Here is a 16,989-nt window from a genome sequence, read left to right as displayed (position 1 = left end):
TCTCCCAGATGGAATATGCCCCTATATTTGTATAACCCCTCCCAAGCACCAGCCCACTGCTTGGATTAGGGATGAGGGGTACAGAGGCAGGGCACTGTGATGTTTTCAGCACCCTGCCACCAGCCATGATATGCCTGCATTGCACAGAGAAGCACAGAGGCCTGGTCAGCCCCTCCCACCAGCCATGATCCACCTGTATTGCATAGAAAAGCGCAGAGACCCAGTGATGGCATCATTGGGTATAAAAATAAGGTATGTAATGAAAGTAGAAAGGTTTTATTTAAAAATGTCATTAATATGTTGGTGATGGGGGCAGGAAGGAACCAGAGAAGGCAAAGGAGACGGAACTTCAGCTGCAGTTCATGTCGATGAACATTTGTTGTGTCTGTGGCCGGCTCTAGACGATTCTACACTCGGGGAAACAATGGCAGGCTCCGAATGTGGTGGATTATTGGGATAAAGAGTAAGAGCGCTCTGAAATGTCATCTAATTAACACCACGGCGGAGAGCGCGCGGGGAAATTCCCAGAGACGCAGCCGGCGGCTCGGGTTTGATGCGGCTTCCCCTCCACATCTGTTAAGTGAATTGACCGCCGAGGAGTGTTGGGCGGCTGGCTCTGGCCCCTCAGGTCCCGGGACCGGTGTGAACAGACATGCTGCGCTGTAATGGAAGAAGCAGACCCCTAATCTGTCCCTCCAGTGGGCTCTGCGTATGGGAAGGAGGAAATAAAGATGTCTCTGCGCTGGCACGCGGCTCGGGGTGACGAGAGCGGCTCCCGCGTGTCTACGCGGCTGTGTGTGCGGAGGAGGAATTCATCCACAATACCAGGGACCAGACATGGAAAATGGAGCGCCGCATACAGAGCGCATTTGCACAAAAAAACCTCCAAAATCAGGTGGCTGCGGACAAAAACTGCTTTTATCTGACAACTCATGGGGCCCCCAGACAATAGGGGATCATGGGGCCCCCAGGAAATAGGGCATCATGGGGCCCCTGTGTCCTGGCCCAAACTCAAAAAAGCCTATGAAAAAGGTACCAGGGGCATCTCATGGGGCCCCCTACTGACCCTGGGCCCTCGGGCAGTACTGAATTTCCAAATGGTCAGTCCGCCCCTGTATCTGCCCCAATTTCTGGTTCCCAGCAAACCCGTATTTTAGTTTTGGACATGGCGGGGGAGGGGGAGCGTCCTGGTGCCCCTGTCAGGGTTACATTCTCCATATGGTACTACGTTGAAGAAGGGTGCAAGTGAAGGATGAAAGGTGAAAAGAGATCGATCCACGAGGTTCAGAGATCGTCATAAAGAGCCAACGGGGGGGGGGGGGGGGGGACCTTTCCCCACACCACTGAGAATCAAAGCAGATGCATTCCCTAACCTAAACAGAACTCCAGGCACAGACTTTCCTTTAAAAAGGATATAAATCCACTTTGTGAGCATCAAATGCCTTTGCAAACCCAGATATTGCCTTGTAAAGGGGGCAGTGACTTCATCACTGTGCTCTGCCTGTGCAAAGAGCAGAGTGTGGCCCAGCAGGCCCCACCCACTACAGAAAATTACAGGAGGGGGCGGAAACAAGACCAGTCACCCTGCACAAGGAGAGCAAGCAGAACTGTGGGAGGGGCCCAGCAGACTCCACCCTCTACTGGAGGGGGCGGAGAACAGACCAGTCACCCTGCACAAGAAGAGCAAGCAGAACTGTGGGAGGGGCCCAGCAGGCTCCACCCTCTACAGGAGGGGGCAGAGACAAGACCAGTCATCCTGCACAAGGAGAGCAGAGCTGTGGGAGGGGCCCAGCAGGCTCCACCCTCTACAGGAGGGGGCAGAGATAAGACCAGTCACCCTGCACAAGAAGAGCGAGCAGAGCTGTGGGAGGGGCCCAACAGGCTCCACCCTCTACAGGAGGGGGCAGAGACAAGACCAGTCACCCTGCACAAGGAGAGCAAGCAGAACTGTGGGAGGGGCCCAGCAGACTCCACCCTCTACTGGAGGGGGCGGAGAACAGACCAGTCACCCTGCACAAGAAGAGCGAGCAGAGCTGTGGGAGGGGCCCAGCAGGCTCCACCCTCTACAGGAGGGGGCAGAGACAAGACCAGTCATCCTGCACAAGGAGAGCAGAGCTGTGGGAGGGGCCCAGCAGGCTCCACCCTCTACAGGAGGGGGCAGAGATAAGACCAGTCACCCTGCACAAGAAGAGCGAGCAGAGCTGTGGGAGGGGCCCAACAGGCTCCACCCTCTACAGGAGGGGGCAGAGACAAGACCAGTCACCCTGCACAAGGAGAGCAGAGCTGTGGGAGGGGCCCAGCAGGCTCCACCCACTACAGAAAACTAAGGGAGGGGGCGGAGACAAGACCAATCACCTTGTAAAAGGAGAGCGAGCAGAGCCGTGGGAGGGGCCCAGCAGACTCCGCCCTCTACAGGAGGGGGCAGAGACAAGACCAGTCACCCTGCAGAAGAAGATCAAGCAGAGCTTTCAGAGGGGCCCCGCAGGCTCCATCCAGTACAGAAAACTACAGGAAGAGGCAGAGACCAGACCAGTCACCCTGCACAAGGAGAGAGAGCAGAGCTGTGGGAGGGGCCCAGCAGGCTCCACCCACTACAGAAAACTACAGGAGGGGGCGGCAACAAGACCCGTTCCGATTGATTTCTTTTTTAATAAAATATAATTTTCCCCTTTTTCTTGCTGTATCTCAGTGCTGCTGATTTGCATTCCCTGCCCCCCTTCTTAAACCTAGCAGAGTCATTTTTTCGAGGGTCCAGTATGCAGTGAGGTTGAACACGAGTCAAAACTCTTTTATCAGTTAACGTGTTTGCTCACATGTATGACGGGGACTGCCGAGCCGCAGAAAGAGATCCATGCTCTGATAGCTTTTCAGAGATGTGCGGAGGCATTGTATTGCCTCTTCCCCATCTGCTTTAGCTCTTTTCATCCCACCCTAGTGGGTTTGCATAGGGCAGGGGTAGGCAACCTGAGAGCCGCAGGACTACAAGTTCCATCATGCCTCTGCAAGTCATAGCTGTAACTGTCAGTCTTGTAATCTTTGCAATGCCTCATGGGAAATGTAGTTCCACAACAGCTAGAGAGCCGCAGGTTGCCTACCCCTGGCATAGCGGATCCCCTATGACTAAGTCGGAAGTGACGAAACGCGTCAGGGCGTGGCTGTGCAGTGAACGGAAGTGACGTGATCAGAACCAGAAGTGCCGTGATCAGAACCGGAAGTGACATGACCAGAACCGGAAGCAACATGACCAGAACCAGAAGTGATGTGGCCAGAGCTGGAAGTGACGTGACCAAAACCGGAAGTGACACGGGAGCGTCAGAGATCGAGGGCCGACAGTGGTGAGATCACTGGTGCAGCTTTCTGAACACTGAGAGCTTGCTAAAAGTCAACATCTTTGGGCTTTTATATTGATTCCCATCTTGTAAGTGGCACTTTATCGTGGCAATAATATCTTGTAGTTGGTACGGCACCATTGGGGGTTCTCTCGTTTTTTCTCCCATGGTTATTGGAGTGTGGAGCTCGGTGAGGAGGAGTCTATGTGCCGGAGTTTGGTCATCCTGGGATTCCAAGGTTTCAAGAATAAAACATCACAGTGACCTGATCTGGTCCTTGGAGAAATCGTCTACTTATAGAGGAGCTCCACCCAAAAGGGGAAGTTCCGCTTTAAGGACTGCTCCCCCGCTCCCCATTAAGGATTGGCACCTTTTGGGGGGCGGGTACCCGAATTTGACAGGTACTTGCTCCCACTTCTGGTCCGATCGCCTGGGTGACCGGAAGCAGAAGTTGTCCTTCCTCCCTCCCTGAAGTCTTGTGGGACACGTGACAGGTCCCAGAAGACTACAGGACCATTCATGAAGTGCAGCGCTTGGCCATAGTTTGGTAGCCCAGTCCAGCCTTGTGTAGGTCTACCATCTTGTCCCTGACATCCTTGGACAGCTCTTTGGTCTTTGCCATGGTGGAGAGTTTGGAATCTGATGGTTTGATTGCTCCTGTGGACAGATGTCTTTTATACAGGTAACACAATGAGATTAGCAGCACTCCCTTTAAGAGACTGCTTCTAATCTCAGCTTGTTACCTGTATGAAAGACACCTGGGAGCCAGAAATCCTGCTGAATGATAGGGGATCAAATCCTTCTTTCCCTCATGAACATGCAGATCCGTCATCATTTGTTAGACGCATTTCTGCTGAATTTGTTGTTGTATTCTGTCTCTCAGTGTTACACCGAACATTCCATTGTTAGACCGATCATTTCTGTGTGAGGGGCGAACATTCAGCATCAGCCGGGGAGCAAATACACATTTCCTTCACTGTAGGTATGCATTTAATTTCTTCACAAGTTTTCTTCATGTGGTGATTGATTTGTGGACTGATTCATTTGGACTTTTCTTTTTTAATATATTTTTTTTGCTATCCTATTAATTTGTATTTTTATACCATATATATATATTTTATACGGTTTTTTTGGCACTATTAACCACTTCAAGTCCAGACACTTTCCCCCCTTCCAGTCCGGACACTTTCACCCCCTTCCAGTCCGGACACTTTCCCCCCCTTCCAGTCCGGACACTTCCCCTCCTTCCAGTCCGGACACTTCCCCCCTTCCAGTCCGGACACTTTCCCCCCCTTCCAGTCCGGACACTTTCCCCCCTTCCAGTCCGGACACTTTCCCCCCCTTCCAGTCCGGACACTTTCCCCCCTTCCAGTCCGGACACTTTCCCCCCCCCCTTCCAGTCCAGACACTTTCACCCCCTTCCAGTCCGGACACTTCCCCCCCCCCTTCCAGTCCGGACACTCCCCCCCCCCCCTTCCAGTCCGGACACTTTCCCCCCCTTCCAGTCCGGACACTGCCCCCCCCCTTCCAGTCTGGACACTTTCCCCCCCTTCCAGTCCGGACACTTGCCCCCCCTTCCAGTCTGGACACTTTTACCCCTTCCCCCCCAGGCCAATTTTCAGCTTTCAGCGCTGTCACACTTGGAATGACAATTGCGCGGTCATGCAACACTGCACCCATATGAATTTTTTAGCATTTTTGTGAGACAGATAAAGCTTTATTTTGGTGATATTTATTCACCGCTGGGAGTTTAATTTTTTTTGCTATATAAATGAAAAAGTCCAAAAATGTTGAAAAAAAAGTGTTTTTCTTATAAAATTTTGCAAATAAATAATATTTCATCATAAATCTTGGCCAAAATTTATTCCGTTATCTTTTTAGTAAAAAAAAAAAAAAATAACCCAAATTAGTTTATAACCAAAAATGATAATTTTTAAACATTTATTTTTTTATTTTTTTTATATTATTATTTATGGGTTTTTTTTTTACATACTGTCACCCTAGCAGTGTGGGGTCACCATGGTGACACTGTACTACTTGTGGGGGGTGATGAAGATTTTTATTTTTTTTTACACTGATTGCTTTTACACCCATAAAGGCTGTAAGAGGAATCATTTCTCCTTCTCTCTGGCTGCATTCTTCCAGCCATTGAGAAATACTGTGAGAGCTGTGATTGGTCACAGCTTGTCACATGGTACAATGCTGTTGTGAATGGCCCTGTACCATGTGACCTCTGTGATCATTCACAGATTTCACACGTAGTAAGCAAAGATGTCAGAAGTGCCAATCAGTGATCACATGATCAGGACCTCGCACAGAGGTCCCGTATGATGATCGTGTGCTCCACTGTGTCCGGAGGACAGAGCGGGCACCGGATCGCAGTGCTGCGCACTCCCAGGGAGCAAGCACAAGCAGAGGGTGGGGAGGCCGTTTATAAACGGACACCCGCCTCTGCATTGCTCCCGTCCGGCCATTTATATACAACGGCCGGACGGGAAGTGGTTAATTAATTTTATGCACCATGAGAATACTTTTGAAGTGTATCTTTGCTAAAAAAGTCCTGCTGGATAATTTCAGTCTGGCCCCTTTTGTAGGTAGAGAAATGTAAAACATTGAAAATAAGTTCCTATAATGTTTAAAAACCAGTGACACACTATCATACCCTGCTCTGCACATGCTCAGCTGCTCTCCATTTTTAGGCGCTGTGCCGAAAATGTAGAGGCCAGTCTGCTGACAGCCTAAAGATTTACTGCTGCTAAGGGGCTCTGGACTTCAGCAAAATGGCCGCCTCCAGCAAGAAGAAACAGGAGCTGGAGGCAATTTTCAGCACACACTAATTTTGGTAGCATAACTATTAAACACTTGAGCTCTGGAAGGTTTTACCCCGTTCATAACCAGGCCATTTTTTGCTATTCGGCACTGCGCTACTAACAGGTAATTGCACAGTCATGCAAAGCTGTACCCAAACAACATTGATACAATTTTTTTTTCGCACAAATAGAGCTTTTCTTTTGGTGGTATTTGATCGCCACTGGGTTATTTTTTTATTATATAAATGAAAAAAAGAAAATTTTGAAAAAAAAACCCACAATATTTTTTAGTTTCTGCTATAAAACATATCCAATGAAAAAAAAATAAAAAAATCTAATTTCTTCATAACTTTTGGCCAAAATGTATTCTGCTACGACTTTGATTAAGAAAAATCCCAATGAGTGTATATTGATTGGTTTGTGTGAGAGTTATAGCTATGGGATATATTTTGGAATTTTTTTTCTTTTAGTAATGGCGATGATCAGCGACTTATAATGGCACTCTGATAGTGTGGTGGGAAATCTAACACTAACTGACGCTGGGGGGCGGGGGAACTGACTGACACTGACATCAACAGTGACACTAAACCACTGACTAGTGCTAAAACTATCCACTAATGACATTGGTTGGGACGGGGTTGACATCTAGGGCAATCAAAGGGTTAAATGTGAGCCTAACACGTGTTAATGTGTGTACTCTGTGCTGCTTTGTACTAAATATCTGTTTGTTCCTTCTCCCTACTTTGCAGGAAGAAGAAACAAAGAGATCATTCCCTCTGTACAGAGCCCTGTGTTGAATGACAACACAAGGCTCTGGGCTGTGATTGGACACAGCCGATCACCAGGTCCCAGTCATGAATGATGTGGTTAATGTGGAAAGCATGTTCCTTGCTCAGGATATAGTTTTCTATTGTTATGGGTACATTTCCACTTAAATCAGAGCTAGGGTTCTGGGCTCCACCCTCCCGAGGAGTCCGTGTGGTTGCAAGGGAGCCGCCAGAGGTGCGCGTTCCTGCGCGGTGCAGTCTAGGACAGAGAGAGGATCAAGCCTGAGGGCCGGAGCAGCAGGGAGCTGACGGAGGTACAACGCTTGAACACAGGGGTGCGGTGAGGTGGTCAGGACTATAGAGGCACAAGGCCTCTTAATAGCATCATAGGCCCCTGGGCAAGGTAATGCACTGGGGCCCCTACCAGCCTGCCCTGATTTTGCACCTACCCTCAAGAAATAGAGTATAAATAGTTGATAGAATTAAACATATATTAGTACTTTCAATAAAATGGATTTTAAACAAGGAGAAAACATGCCATAAATCAAAGACTGATCAACACAAAGGGCACAGTACGGGGGGGGGGGGGGGGGGCAGAAGGGCACAATACAGGGGGAGTCAAAAGAGCACAATACTGGGATCAGCTTGGTACAAAACGTGACTGTCCTGGCAAATCCGGGACAGTTGTCATGTACGATCACACTGTTCAACAGGTAAAAAGTTTTGGGCATAAAATTAGCTAATCTTACATAATTTTGGGGTGCTGAAAATGAAAATGACCCTAAAAAATGTTGATTGGCTCTAGTTTCCATGATATATTCACCCATCTAATGACGTAAGCCATTCAAAATTATGATGAAACTTCAGCTGCATATTGCGCAATTGATACTGGTGACCAATAGAAAATGTCATGTATACTGAGATGATGCAATATTAGCCTTTAATTGCATCACTTCACTGCATAAAAGCTGCAGTATCTGTAGCTGATTGGAGTTCGTCTTTACATTTCGTTTTATGCTTATATAGGCTACTCAGTAATGCCTCGAACTTGTGTGAATAAAGCAGATAATTTCTGCTATATCTGCGGTGAAATAACTTTTATCTCACAAAAAAGGAGGATAACAGGAATGATTAAGAAAGCCTACAACTTGTATTTTGGCTGCAAGATAGGAGACCAGGACAAGAGCTGGGCACCACATATATGCTGCAATTCTTGTGGGACGGCACTGGAGCAATGGTTGAATGGAAAAAAGGCATCTATGCCTTTCGCTGTGCCAATGATTTGGAGAGAGCCAACAGATCATGTTAGTAATTGTTACTTTTGTATGGTGCCTCCAATTGTAAAAGGGCTAAATAAGAAGAAAAAGTTATCTGTGCACTATCCAAATATTCCATCGGCAATACGTCCAGTTCCTCATGGAGAGGGGCTACCAATTCCTAAAGCATCAGAATCCTTCGTGGTTGAGTGAAGTGAGGAAGAACCTGAAGCGTGTAGTCACGTGCAGTTGTAAGAGATAGCCCTTTCCTCGAATACAAGAGAAGCGCCAAGAGAAGCAAAACCGACACAAACTGAAGACAAAACTAGTGAGAATCCTAAGTATTAAAATGATTCAACTTAGCTTATGGCTATCATTTTTCTTGGTAATCCTATGCAATATATTCTGCCATTTAGGCTTTGTTATGTAGTCAATATCACTTGCTTTATATTTGTGGAAAGACATCTATCTATATAATTATTGTGCATTATGTAGTCATTACGCCTATAGTAGAAAACTTTCCGTTTACAGAAAAACTAGAGCCAATTGACAAATTTCATTGTTATATTTGAACTCAGAATGTGAAATTCATTAAGAAATGGATCCTTTTGTTTCCAAAACTGGCAAAAAATAAAAATTTGTTGAACAGTGTTATCATGGGGCCCTATGCACCTGGGGCTCCTGGGCAGTTCCCAAGGGTGCCCATGCATTAAGGCAGCCCTGGGCTTCAGCGGTGGTGCTGTTGACGAGAGCCAGGAGGCTGAAGATCACCGTATATTGTGTTGATGGTGGAAATCCCTGCGAGGGTTACTGACTGCTGTGAACTTTTTTCTTCTTTTGTTTCCATAAAAGTGGGCCAACAACCCCTTAAAAGGCATTTTTGGCATGGACCTGGGAGGGGGGGGGGGGGGTAGAAGGGCACAATACAGGGGGAGTCAAAAGGGGAAAATACTAGCATCAGCTTGGTAAAAAACAGGACTGTCCTGGCAAATCCGAGACAATTGGCAAATATGATATAACGCACGATTATCATGGGGCCCCTATGCACCTGGGCAGTTCCCAAGGGTGCCCATCCATTAAGGCAGCCCTGGGCTTGAGCGGTGGTGCTGTTGACGAGAGCCAGGAGGCTAAAGATTAGTATATTTTGTGTTGATGGTGGAAACCCCTGCGAGGGCTACTGACTGCTGTGAACTTTTTCCTCTTTTGTTTCCATAAAAGTGGGCCAACAAGCCCTTAAAAGGCATTTCTGGCATAGACTGGGAGGGGGGGGGGGGGGGGAGGGAGAATGGCACAATACAGGGAGAGTCAAAAGGGCACAATACTGGGATCAGCTTGGTACAAAACGTGACTGTCCTGGCAAATCCGGGACAGTTGTCATGCACGATTATCATGGGGGCCCTATGCACCTGGGGCCCCTGGGCAGTTCCCAAGGGTGCCCATGCATTAAGGCAGCCCTGGGCTTGAGCGGTGGTGCTGTTGACGAGATCCAGGAGGCTGAAGATCACTGTATTTTGTGTTGATGGTGGAAACCCCTGCGATGGCTACTGACTAGTGTGAACTTTTTCCTTCTTTTGTTTCTATAAAAGTGGGCCAACAAGCCCTTAAAAGGTATTTCTGGCATAGACTGGACTCACTTGTGAGTGCAAACGTTCACCTAAACAACCCGCAGACATCACAGACAACATGGATGCAAGCAGGTATGTGTGGGAGTGGCATGTAAGAATGCCCCTTGCCCCCCACAGCAATGGCGGATCTAATGGTGGGAACATTGAAAGCCTATCTTGGCTTCTCCAGGCTGCAGCAGAACCAGCTGTTCACAGCCATATGTTGTGTCACATCAATGTAAAGCCTGGCATGGAGACAAGCCGCCACAGCTGCTCTGTAATCGCTCGGTGCCACGAGCGCTGAGACTTCCAATCCAAGGCCGCCAGTTCATGTCTACAGGACGGGCAGAGAACGCCAAGGAAGGTGCAAGAGAAACAAGGGCACACTTGGAGGGAAAGAGCAGAAAATCCCGGAATGGGTGACGTGTTATGACGGGTGATTACATTATCGGGAAGATGAAAAGCTCTGTACTGCAATGCCGGGCATTAGGTGTCGGGTCTGTAATAGGAGATTTAATACTTGGAAAATATTCCATAAACTACCGATCATACACAGACCAGGCCACGGGGGTGGGGGGTGGGGGGGGACTTCAGCCCTTTCTGGTGGCAGTTGGAGATTTATGGCTTTGTTTAATATTTACTGGCAGAAACAGCTGCTCAACCATTGCTGGAAATACAAAAGTCCCTAATAGTTCTGTGGGTCCATGTAGTTAATCACGGAGCTCCAGACTGCAGTGAAACATTCCTTCACCGGTCATCGGGGTGGAGGAGGAACAACAGCGCACAGGGTGCAGGTTATTGGTTGCTGTGGTTAGTGGCTTATTATACGGAGACATCAAAGTATCAAAGTGATTGTAAAGGATTACATTTTATATTTAAAAGATTATACTTACCTGTTCTGTAATGGTTTTGCACAGAGCAGCCCCGATCCGCCTCTTCTCAGGTCTCCCGCCGGAGCTCCTGGCTCCCCACCTCGCCAAGTGCCCCCATAGCATGCGGCACTTGTGTGGGCTTGCTCCTGAGTCGGCAATGTGCATCCATAGACACACAGAGTATGGCTCAACTCCACCCCTGCTCCCTCCTCACTGGTAGTGCTTGACAGTCAAGGGCTCCCGATGCTGTCTCTGAGTCAATGAGGCGGGAGAGAGCCAAGAGAGCCTCTACTCTTGTGCACAGTATGCATAGAGTTGGGGCACAGTTGGATAAATGGCTCTATATTTAGGATGTATTCGGTCTATAAACCAGAGGCTCTGGATGGACGGTTGGATAAATGGCTCTATATTTAGGATGTATCCGGTCTATAAACCAGAGGCTCTGGGTGTACAGTTGGATAAATGGCTCTATATTTAGGATGTATCCGGTCTATAAACCAGAGGCTCTGGATGGACGGTTGGATAAATGGCTCTATATTTAGGATGTATCTGGTCTATAAACCAGAGGCTCTGGGTGTACAGTTGGATAAATGGCTCTATATTTAGAATATATCCAGTCTATAAACGAGAGGCTCTGGAAAGACAGTTGGATAAATGGTTCTACATTTAGGATGGATCCAGTCTATAAACAAGAGGCTCTGGATGGACAGTTGGATAAATGCCTCAATATTGAGGATGTATCCGGTCTATAAACCAGAGGCTCTGGGTGTACAGTTGAATAAATGGCTCTATATTTAGGATGTATCTGGTCTATAAACCAGAGGCTCTGGATGAACAGTTGGATAAATGGTTCTATATTTAGGATGTATCCGGTCTATAAACCAGAGGCTCTGGATGGACAGTTGGATAAATGCCTCAATATTGAGGATGTATCCGGTCTATAAACCAGGGTTTCTGGATGGACAGTTGAATAAATGGCTCTATATTTAGGATGTATCTGGTCTATAAACCAGAGGCTCTGGATGGACAGTTGGATAAATGGTTCTATATTTAGGATGTATCCGGTCTATAAACCAGAGGCTCTGGATGGACAGTTGGATAAATGGTTCTACATTTAGGATGTATCCGGTCTATAAACCAGAGACTCTGGACGTGCAGTTTGATATAGCTGGTCTATAAGTCAGAAATTCCAGATGCAACATTAGCAAGGACATATAGGAATCATTTACTTGGTCCCACCTGCAATCCTTGATCCTTGATGATGGAAGAGGTGATATATTAAATATCTTCTGTTTTTGTAAAGTATGTGTAAAGTAAAGCTTTTATACCCAGCCTGTTACTGTCCAGATTAATTATATTGTAATACCGAATTTAGCCTGAACCCGCCATTTTGAAATGGTTAGCTCCAACGTTTAGACCTTCCAGCACTGTGCAAGATTGCTCATATAGAATCACAGGTCTAAATGGAACCATTGATGACTCAAATGGCTCTGCCCTCATTCTTCGAAGGTCATGTGACTAAATGGTCTCCTCTTGTAAATCAACTGCCAATATTCACTAAATCCTTCACCATTGGAAGGACCAAGTACAGTTTTTTCCCTCCTCTACTCTCCAGTTTATTATTACATTAAAAAGGGAATCTCTTGGAAACCAATGAATTTGTTTTGTACCTGGAAGAAAGGGACCGAGAAGGTGACACGGTGCTGCTTGTGCTCAGTTCTGTCCGGTTCTGCAGAAAAAAGAAAATAAGTTACTGTTGATGCTTTACTGATCGCCCAGCCATAGATACAAGGACACCTTGCCAGCTCAGCACAGTGCCGGGGGCCATGACTATGCTATAAAATGACCAGGCAATGCAGAAAAGACACAAGAAGAACATGTCTGTAGGTCACCTGTAAGTCTGAGGCCTCCTCGGCCCACCACTCCTCAAAGTCCTTCTGAAGTTTGACCTTTGCCTTTTCTAGGAGAAGCTGCAAGTGTTCGATTTCTGTCTTCAGGCTTTTCAGACGATTGAAGAGGGTTTTGTACCTGCAGAAGAGGAAACAGTGACTTTGCCAGGCAATAATCAGGGAACATAATCAGGATCTGAAGGAGTACTATGGGGAAAATATTGTTCGGGGTTAATATCTGTAATGACTGTAATCTGTGTATCAATTCTTTCTTTTGCAGCTCTTTATTTATACTTTACTGCACATCAAAGCGTATCTAGATCTCAAAACAGTAGAACATATTAGTCCCCACAGGTGTGGTGGCTGCATTAGATTTCTTTTTCGGGCTTTTTTGTTTTATTTTCACCTGTAATCCTGCAAATAACACACTTCCTGTCCTGGGAACTCCAATGTATCGTGGTCGTCACCCAGGCTGCACTACAAACAGGCAACCCAAGCGGTCTTCCTCTACATTTCCATTATATAGAGGGGCGCTGGGGGGGGATTAATAGTTTACAGGATAACCTTTAACTAGAACAGGGTCTGGAAAGTGCGAAAATGGAACCCAGTGCCCAAATTATACTTCCAGGCCTCACAGTGGCCAGCTTGGCTCCATAATGGCACTCTAAAGCTTGGTTGATAAAAGGCTGATCCAGATTGTGGCATCTAGAGACCAACTCAAGCAGCAATGTAGCAAGGAATCTCTTCAGTGAAACATTGAAGAAGAATTTAAGTAAAAAGCAAGCAAAAATGGTTGGACTTTTCCCAGCAGAGCTGAAGACATCATTCGTCCTAGGACACTGGTAAAAACTCAAGCATGCAGGGTAGAGGAGCGGATATCCAGAGCTGGCCTACAGACTTTTTGTTTGCAAGTCTCCAATTATCCTGTAGGAGGCAGTATGACTTCCTGTGTTTCTCAATGGATAAGAAAGAAAATAAAAAGAATGCAGCCACCACTGGTATTCTACACTCACCGGCCACTTTATTAGGTACACCTTGCTAGTGCCAAGAAAATATCCCCCACACCATTACACCACCAGAATGAACCGCTGATACCATGAAACATTGGATCCATGCTTTCATGTTGTCTATGCCAGATTCTGACCCTATCATCTGAATGTTGCAGCAACCAGTCTGCCCATTCTCCTCTGACCACTGACCTCAACAAGGCATTAGGTCCACCTTGCTAGTACCGGGTTGGACCCCTTTTGCCTTCAGAATGGCCTTCATTCTTCGTGGCATAGATTTAACAAGGTGTTTGAAACATTCCTTAGAAATTTTGGTCTATACTGTCCTGAGTTACTGTTGCCTTTCTATTATCTCGGACCAGTCTGCCCATTCTCCTCTGACCTCAACAAGGCATTAGGTCCACCTTACTAGTACCGGGTTGGACCCGTTTTGCCTTCAGAACGGCCTTCATTCTTCATGGCATAGATTCAACAAGGTGTTGGAAACATTCCTTAGAAATTTTGGTCTATACTGACCTGAGTTACTGTTGCCTTTCTATAATCTCGGACCAGTCTGCTCATTCTCCTCTGACCTCAACAAGGCATTTTCCTCCACACAACTGCCTCTCACAGGATATTTTCTATTTCCATGCCAAGTCACTTGTTGGTGTCAGAGGTCAGAGGAGAATGGGCAGACTGGTTCCACATGGTAGAAAGGCAACAGTAACTCATGTCAATATGGACCAAAATCTCTGAGGAATCTTTCCAACAGCTTAGTGAATCTATGCCATGAAGAATGAAGGCAGTTCCAAAGGCTAAAGGGGGTCCAACCCGGTGCTAGCAAGGTGGACTGAATAAAGTGGCTGGTGAGTGTAGGCAAAACATAAAAAGAAAAATGGAGAAAAGCCAAGAAATAAAATAAAAGGAACACCATTAAGTTTTAAAGTCACGTGTTCTCTCATCACATCTAATACTGGTGGGACAGTAACGAAAGCCCGCAAAAACGAGTGGTAAAAACCAGGGATACCAGGGCATAATCAGGGTTGGTGGCTCACCTGGACAAGTTGTTGAAAAGCAAGATCTGCTAGAACAGCCTTTCTCAACCAGGGTGCCAAAGCACCCTGGGGTGCCTTGAGGTTCCTTCAGGGGTGCCTTGGCAAAATGTCCAAAAATTGCCCAAAACTTGTATGCAAGCTAGTGGGTTTTCATTACGGGCACACAGGCACCACTACGACCTTCTAGCCGCAGATGTCCTGACAGCCAATAACATCATCAGTTGATAAGGAGGATGTAGGCTGTCTGCACAGCATCCTAGTTTGATCATCCCCTACCTCTCCCTGTCAGTGCTGGGGTCACATTAGCTCAGTGATGGAGAAAAACTGAGGGAGAAGAGAAACATTGGAATACTAGTCAGTACCAGTGTGCAGAAGTGTATTTGCTTTGAAAGAATAAATAACCTCCAATGTTGGGTGTCCTACATGTGTGTGGGTGTTGCTGCAATTACAAAACTATTAGAAGAGTTTTTTACATTTTAGAATGGGGTTCCTCAAGACTGTCCATAATTTTAAAGGGTGCCTCGAGATTGTCCATCATTTTAAAGGGTGCCTCAGGACTGTCCATCATTTTAAAGGGTGCCTCGGGATTGTCCATCATTTTAAAGGGTGCCTCAGGACTGCCCATCATTTTAAAGGGGGCCTCAAGACTGTCCATAATTTTAAAGGGTGCCTCGGGATTGTCCATAATTTTAAAGGGTGCCTCGGGATTGTCCATCATTTTAAAGGGTGCCTCAGGACTGTCCATCATTTTAAAGGGTGCCTCGGGATGGTCCATCATTTTAAAGGGTGCCTTGACTGAAAAAAGGTTAAGAAACACTGTGCTAGAGCTAGTAAAGCAATGTCTAAACTAGACTTTTTTTTTTCTTTTCTCATGGATGGTAGGGTGTGGGTCCTCGGGCCTGCCCTGAAGTCTAGGGGGAGGATGCGTGGCCTTTTGGTTCCTTCCTCCCCTGTTCCTGGGGGGTCTCTCTTCAGGAGAGCCCTCTGACCTAGTGATTGGTGGTCGGCTTTGGCTAGCCACAAGGAAAGGGGTCCGCCAGGCCTCTTGGCTAGGTGGACCATGTGGAAACCTCAGTCCCTGTCAGGAGCCTCGCGCCCTGGGGGATCAGGGTAGAGGTCCTACCCCTTTCGGGGGGTGGACTAAAGCACACCCCTAAGTGCACTTTTTTGTGTTTTGCACTTGAACGTTTTTTTGTTCACTTACGGGTTTTTTGTTTTTTCGCACTTCTGCAGACTTAGACAAAAACAAAATGTCTAAACTAGATGTGTGCGACCCAGTTGTATACCGCCGCCAAGATGCCCAAGTGGAATCAAAGTGTTTCCACGTTCCCTTGCATGTAGCAATCCACTCCTCAGCCCATTTACTGTTTCTGCACGTGGTCCTGTATACCTCCGCTCATTCTGGTCATTAAACCGGCAATCACTGTCAAGACAGCCAACTCACATAAACTAATTTTTCTAACAATAAAGGGAAATGTGTAAATGAAGTGCGTTTTATTGCAGCCACGCAGAGCGATCGTACCTCTTTTTTTCATCTTCCATCTGACCTCGCAGTTCATCCTCGGCTGGGTCGTACACGTTCAGTTCATCTGAGGAGCTGGAAACACCTAGAGGATATTTTGGAAATGATAGAATATTTGGCATGGATGTGCTCCCAACCTTGGCCTCCTGCTTTCTTGTAGTAAATACAATCATTTTACAGTGATTCCAGGGAGCTTACTACGCTTGGAGAAGGAAGAAAGACAACATAGCTCTTGGGTCGTTTACCATCACATGACACATCGCATATACTCACACCTGTCTACTACTAAACCATGAGCACCTGAACTCTCAGCGCCCTTAAAGGGTACCTGTCATACTGAAAAAAAGATGTTCAGCTAACCCTAGTTCCTACTTCAAGCGTACCTAAAGCCCAAGCTATTTTGAAGGCTTTAGGAAAGGGTCAGACCAGCCTTTCTCCATTTTTTGAACACTGATGAACCCTTGCAATAACTCTCCAGTTGCGATATCTCCTGCGCTCCGGGACCCAGACCGGTGGTGAGTAGATGGAATCAAACTCCAAAAAAGGAGGAAGAAGGCATGTCCTTCGAAACGCGTCAGTTGTACTGAGTGGCTTCCTCCATGATGGGATTCGCATTGGCATCTTGCCTTTAAAGTCCCTTTGAGGACTTACATGCCTGTTTTTATTCGCTGTTTGTGAGTACCATTCTTTTACTAAATACATTTTGGTTACTGAGGTAATGCACAAGGTTGGTGCACTTCTTGTTGTTGTTCTACTTCACAATAACTCTCCAGTCTCAGGGAACCCTTGTTGAAAATGACTATATCTACAACTCATGATACATTAGTGTGATGGCCAGCGGGAAGAATGCTCCTTACACTTGTGGTTGTTGGGAAGGATTAGTGGTAATTTTGATCTGA

The 16,989-nt window shown here is 46.7% G+C and overlaps 1 protein-coding gene across 2 annotated transcripts in view; it reads right to left on the bottom strand.

Moving 5' to 3' along the window:
• KIF6 (kinesin family member 6) overlaps positions 1-16,989 on the bottom strand; it is a 374,519-nt gene that overhangs the window by 33,534 nt on the left and 323,996 nt on the right. For both annotated transcript variants that reach the window (XM_089690367.1, XM_089690368.1), the window contains exons 17-19: positions 16,091-16,175; positions 12,531-12,666; positions 12,309-12,367 (exon numbers count right to left, since the gene is read on the bottom strand). In XM_089690367.1, coding sequence (XP_089546493.1) covers positions 12,309-12,367; positions 12,531-12,666; positions 16,091-16,175 — 280 coding nt within the window. The remainder of the gene's footprint in view (positions 1-12,308; positions 12,368-12,530; positions 12,667-16,090; positions 16,176-16,989) is intronic.

The sequence above is a fragment of the Staurois parvus genome, unplaced genomic scaffold (assembly GCF_062004578.1).
Source record: "Staurois parvus isolate SC_StPar_1 unplaced genomic scaffold, SC_StPar_1.0 ptg000529l, whole genome shotgun sequence".
Classification (NCBI taxonomy): Eukaryota; Metazoa; Chordata; class Amphibia; order Anura; family Ranidae; genus Staurois; species Staurois parvus.
The sequence above is the reverse complement of the archived record's forward strand: the minus strand, read 5'-3'. Positions and strand labels throughout refer to the sequence as shown.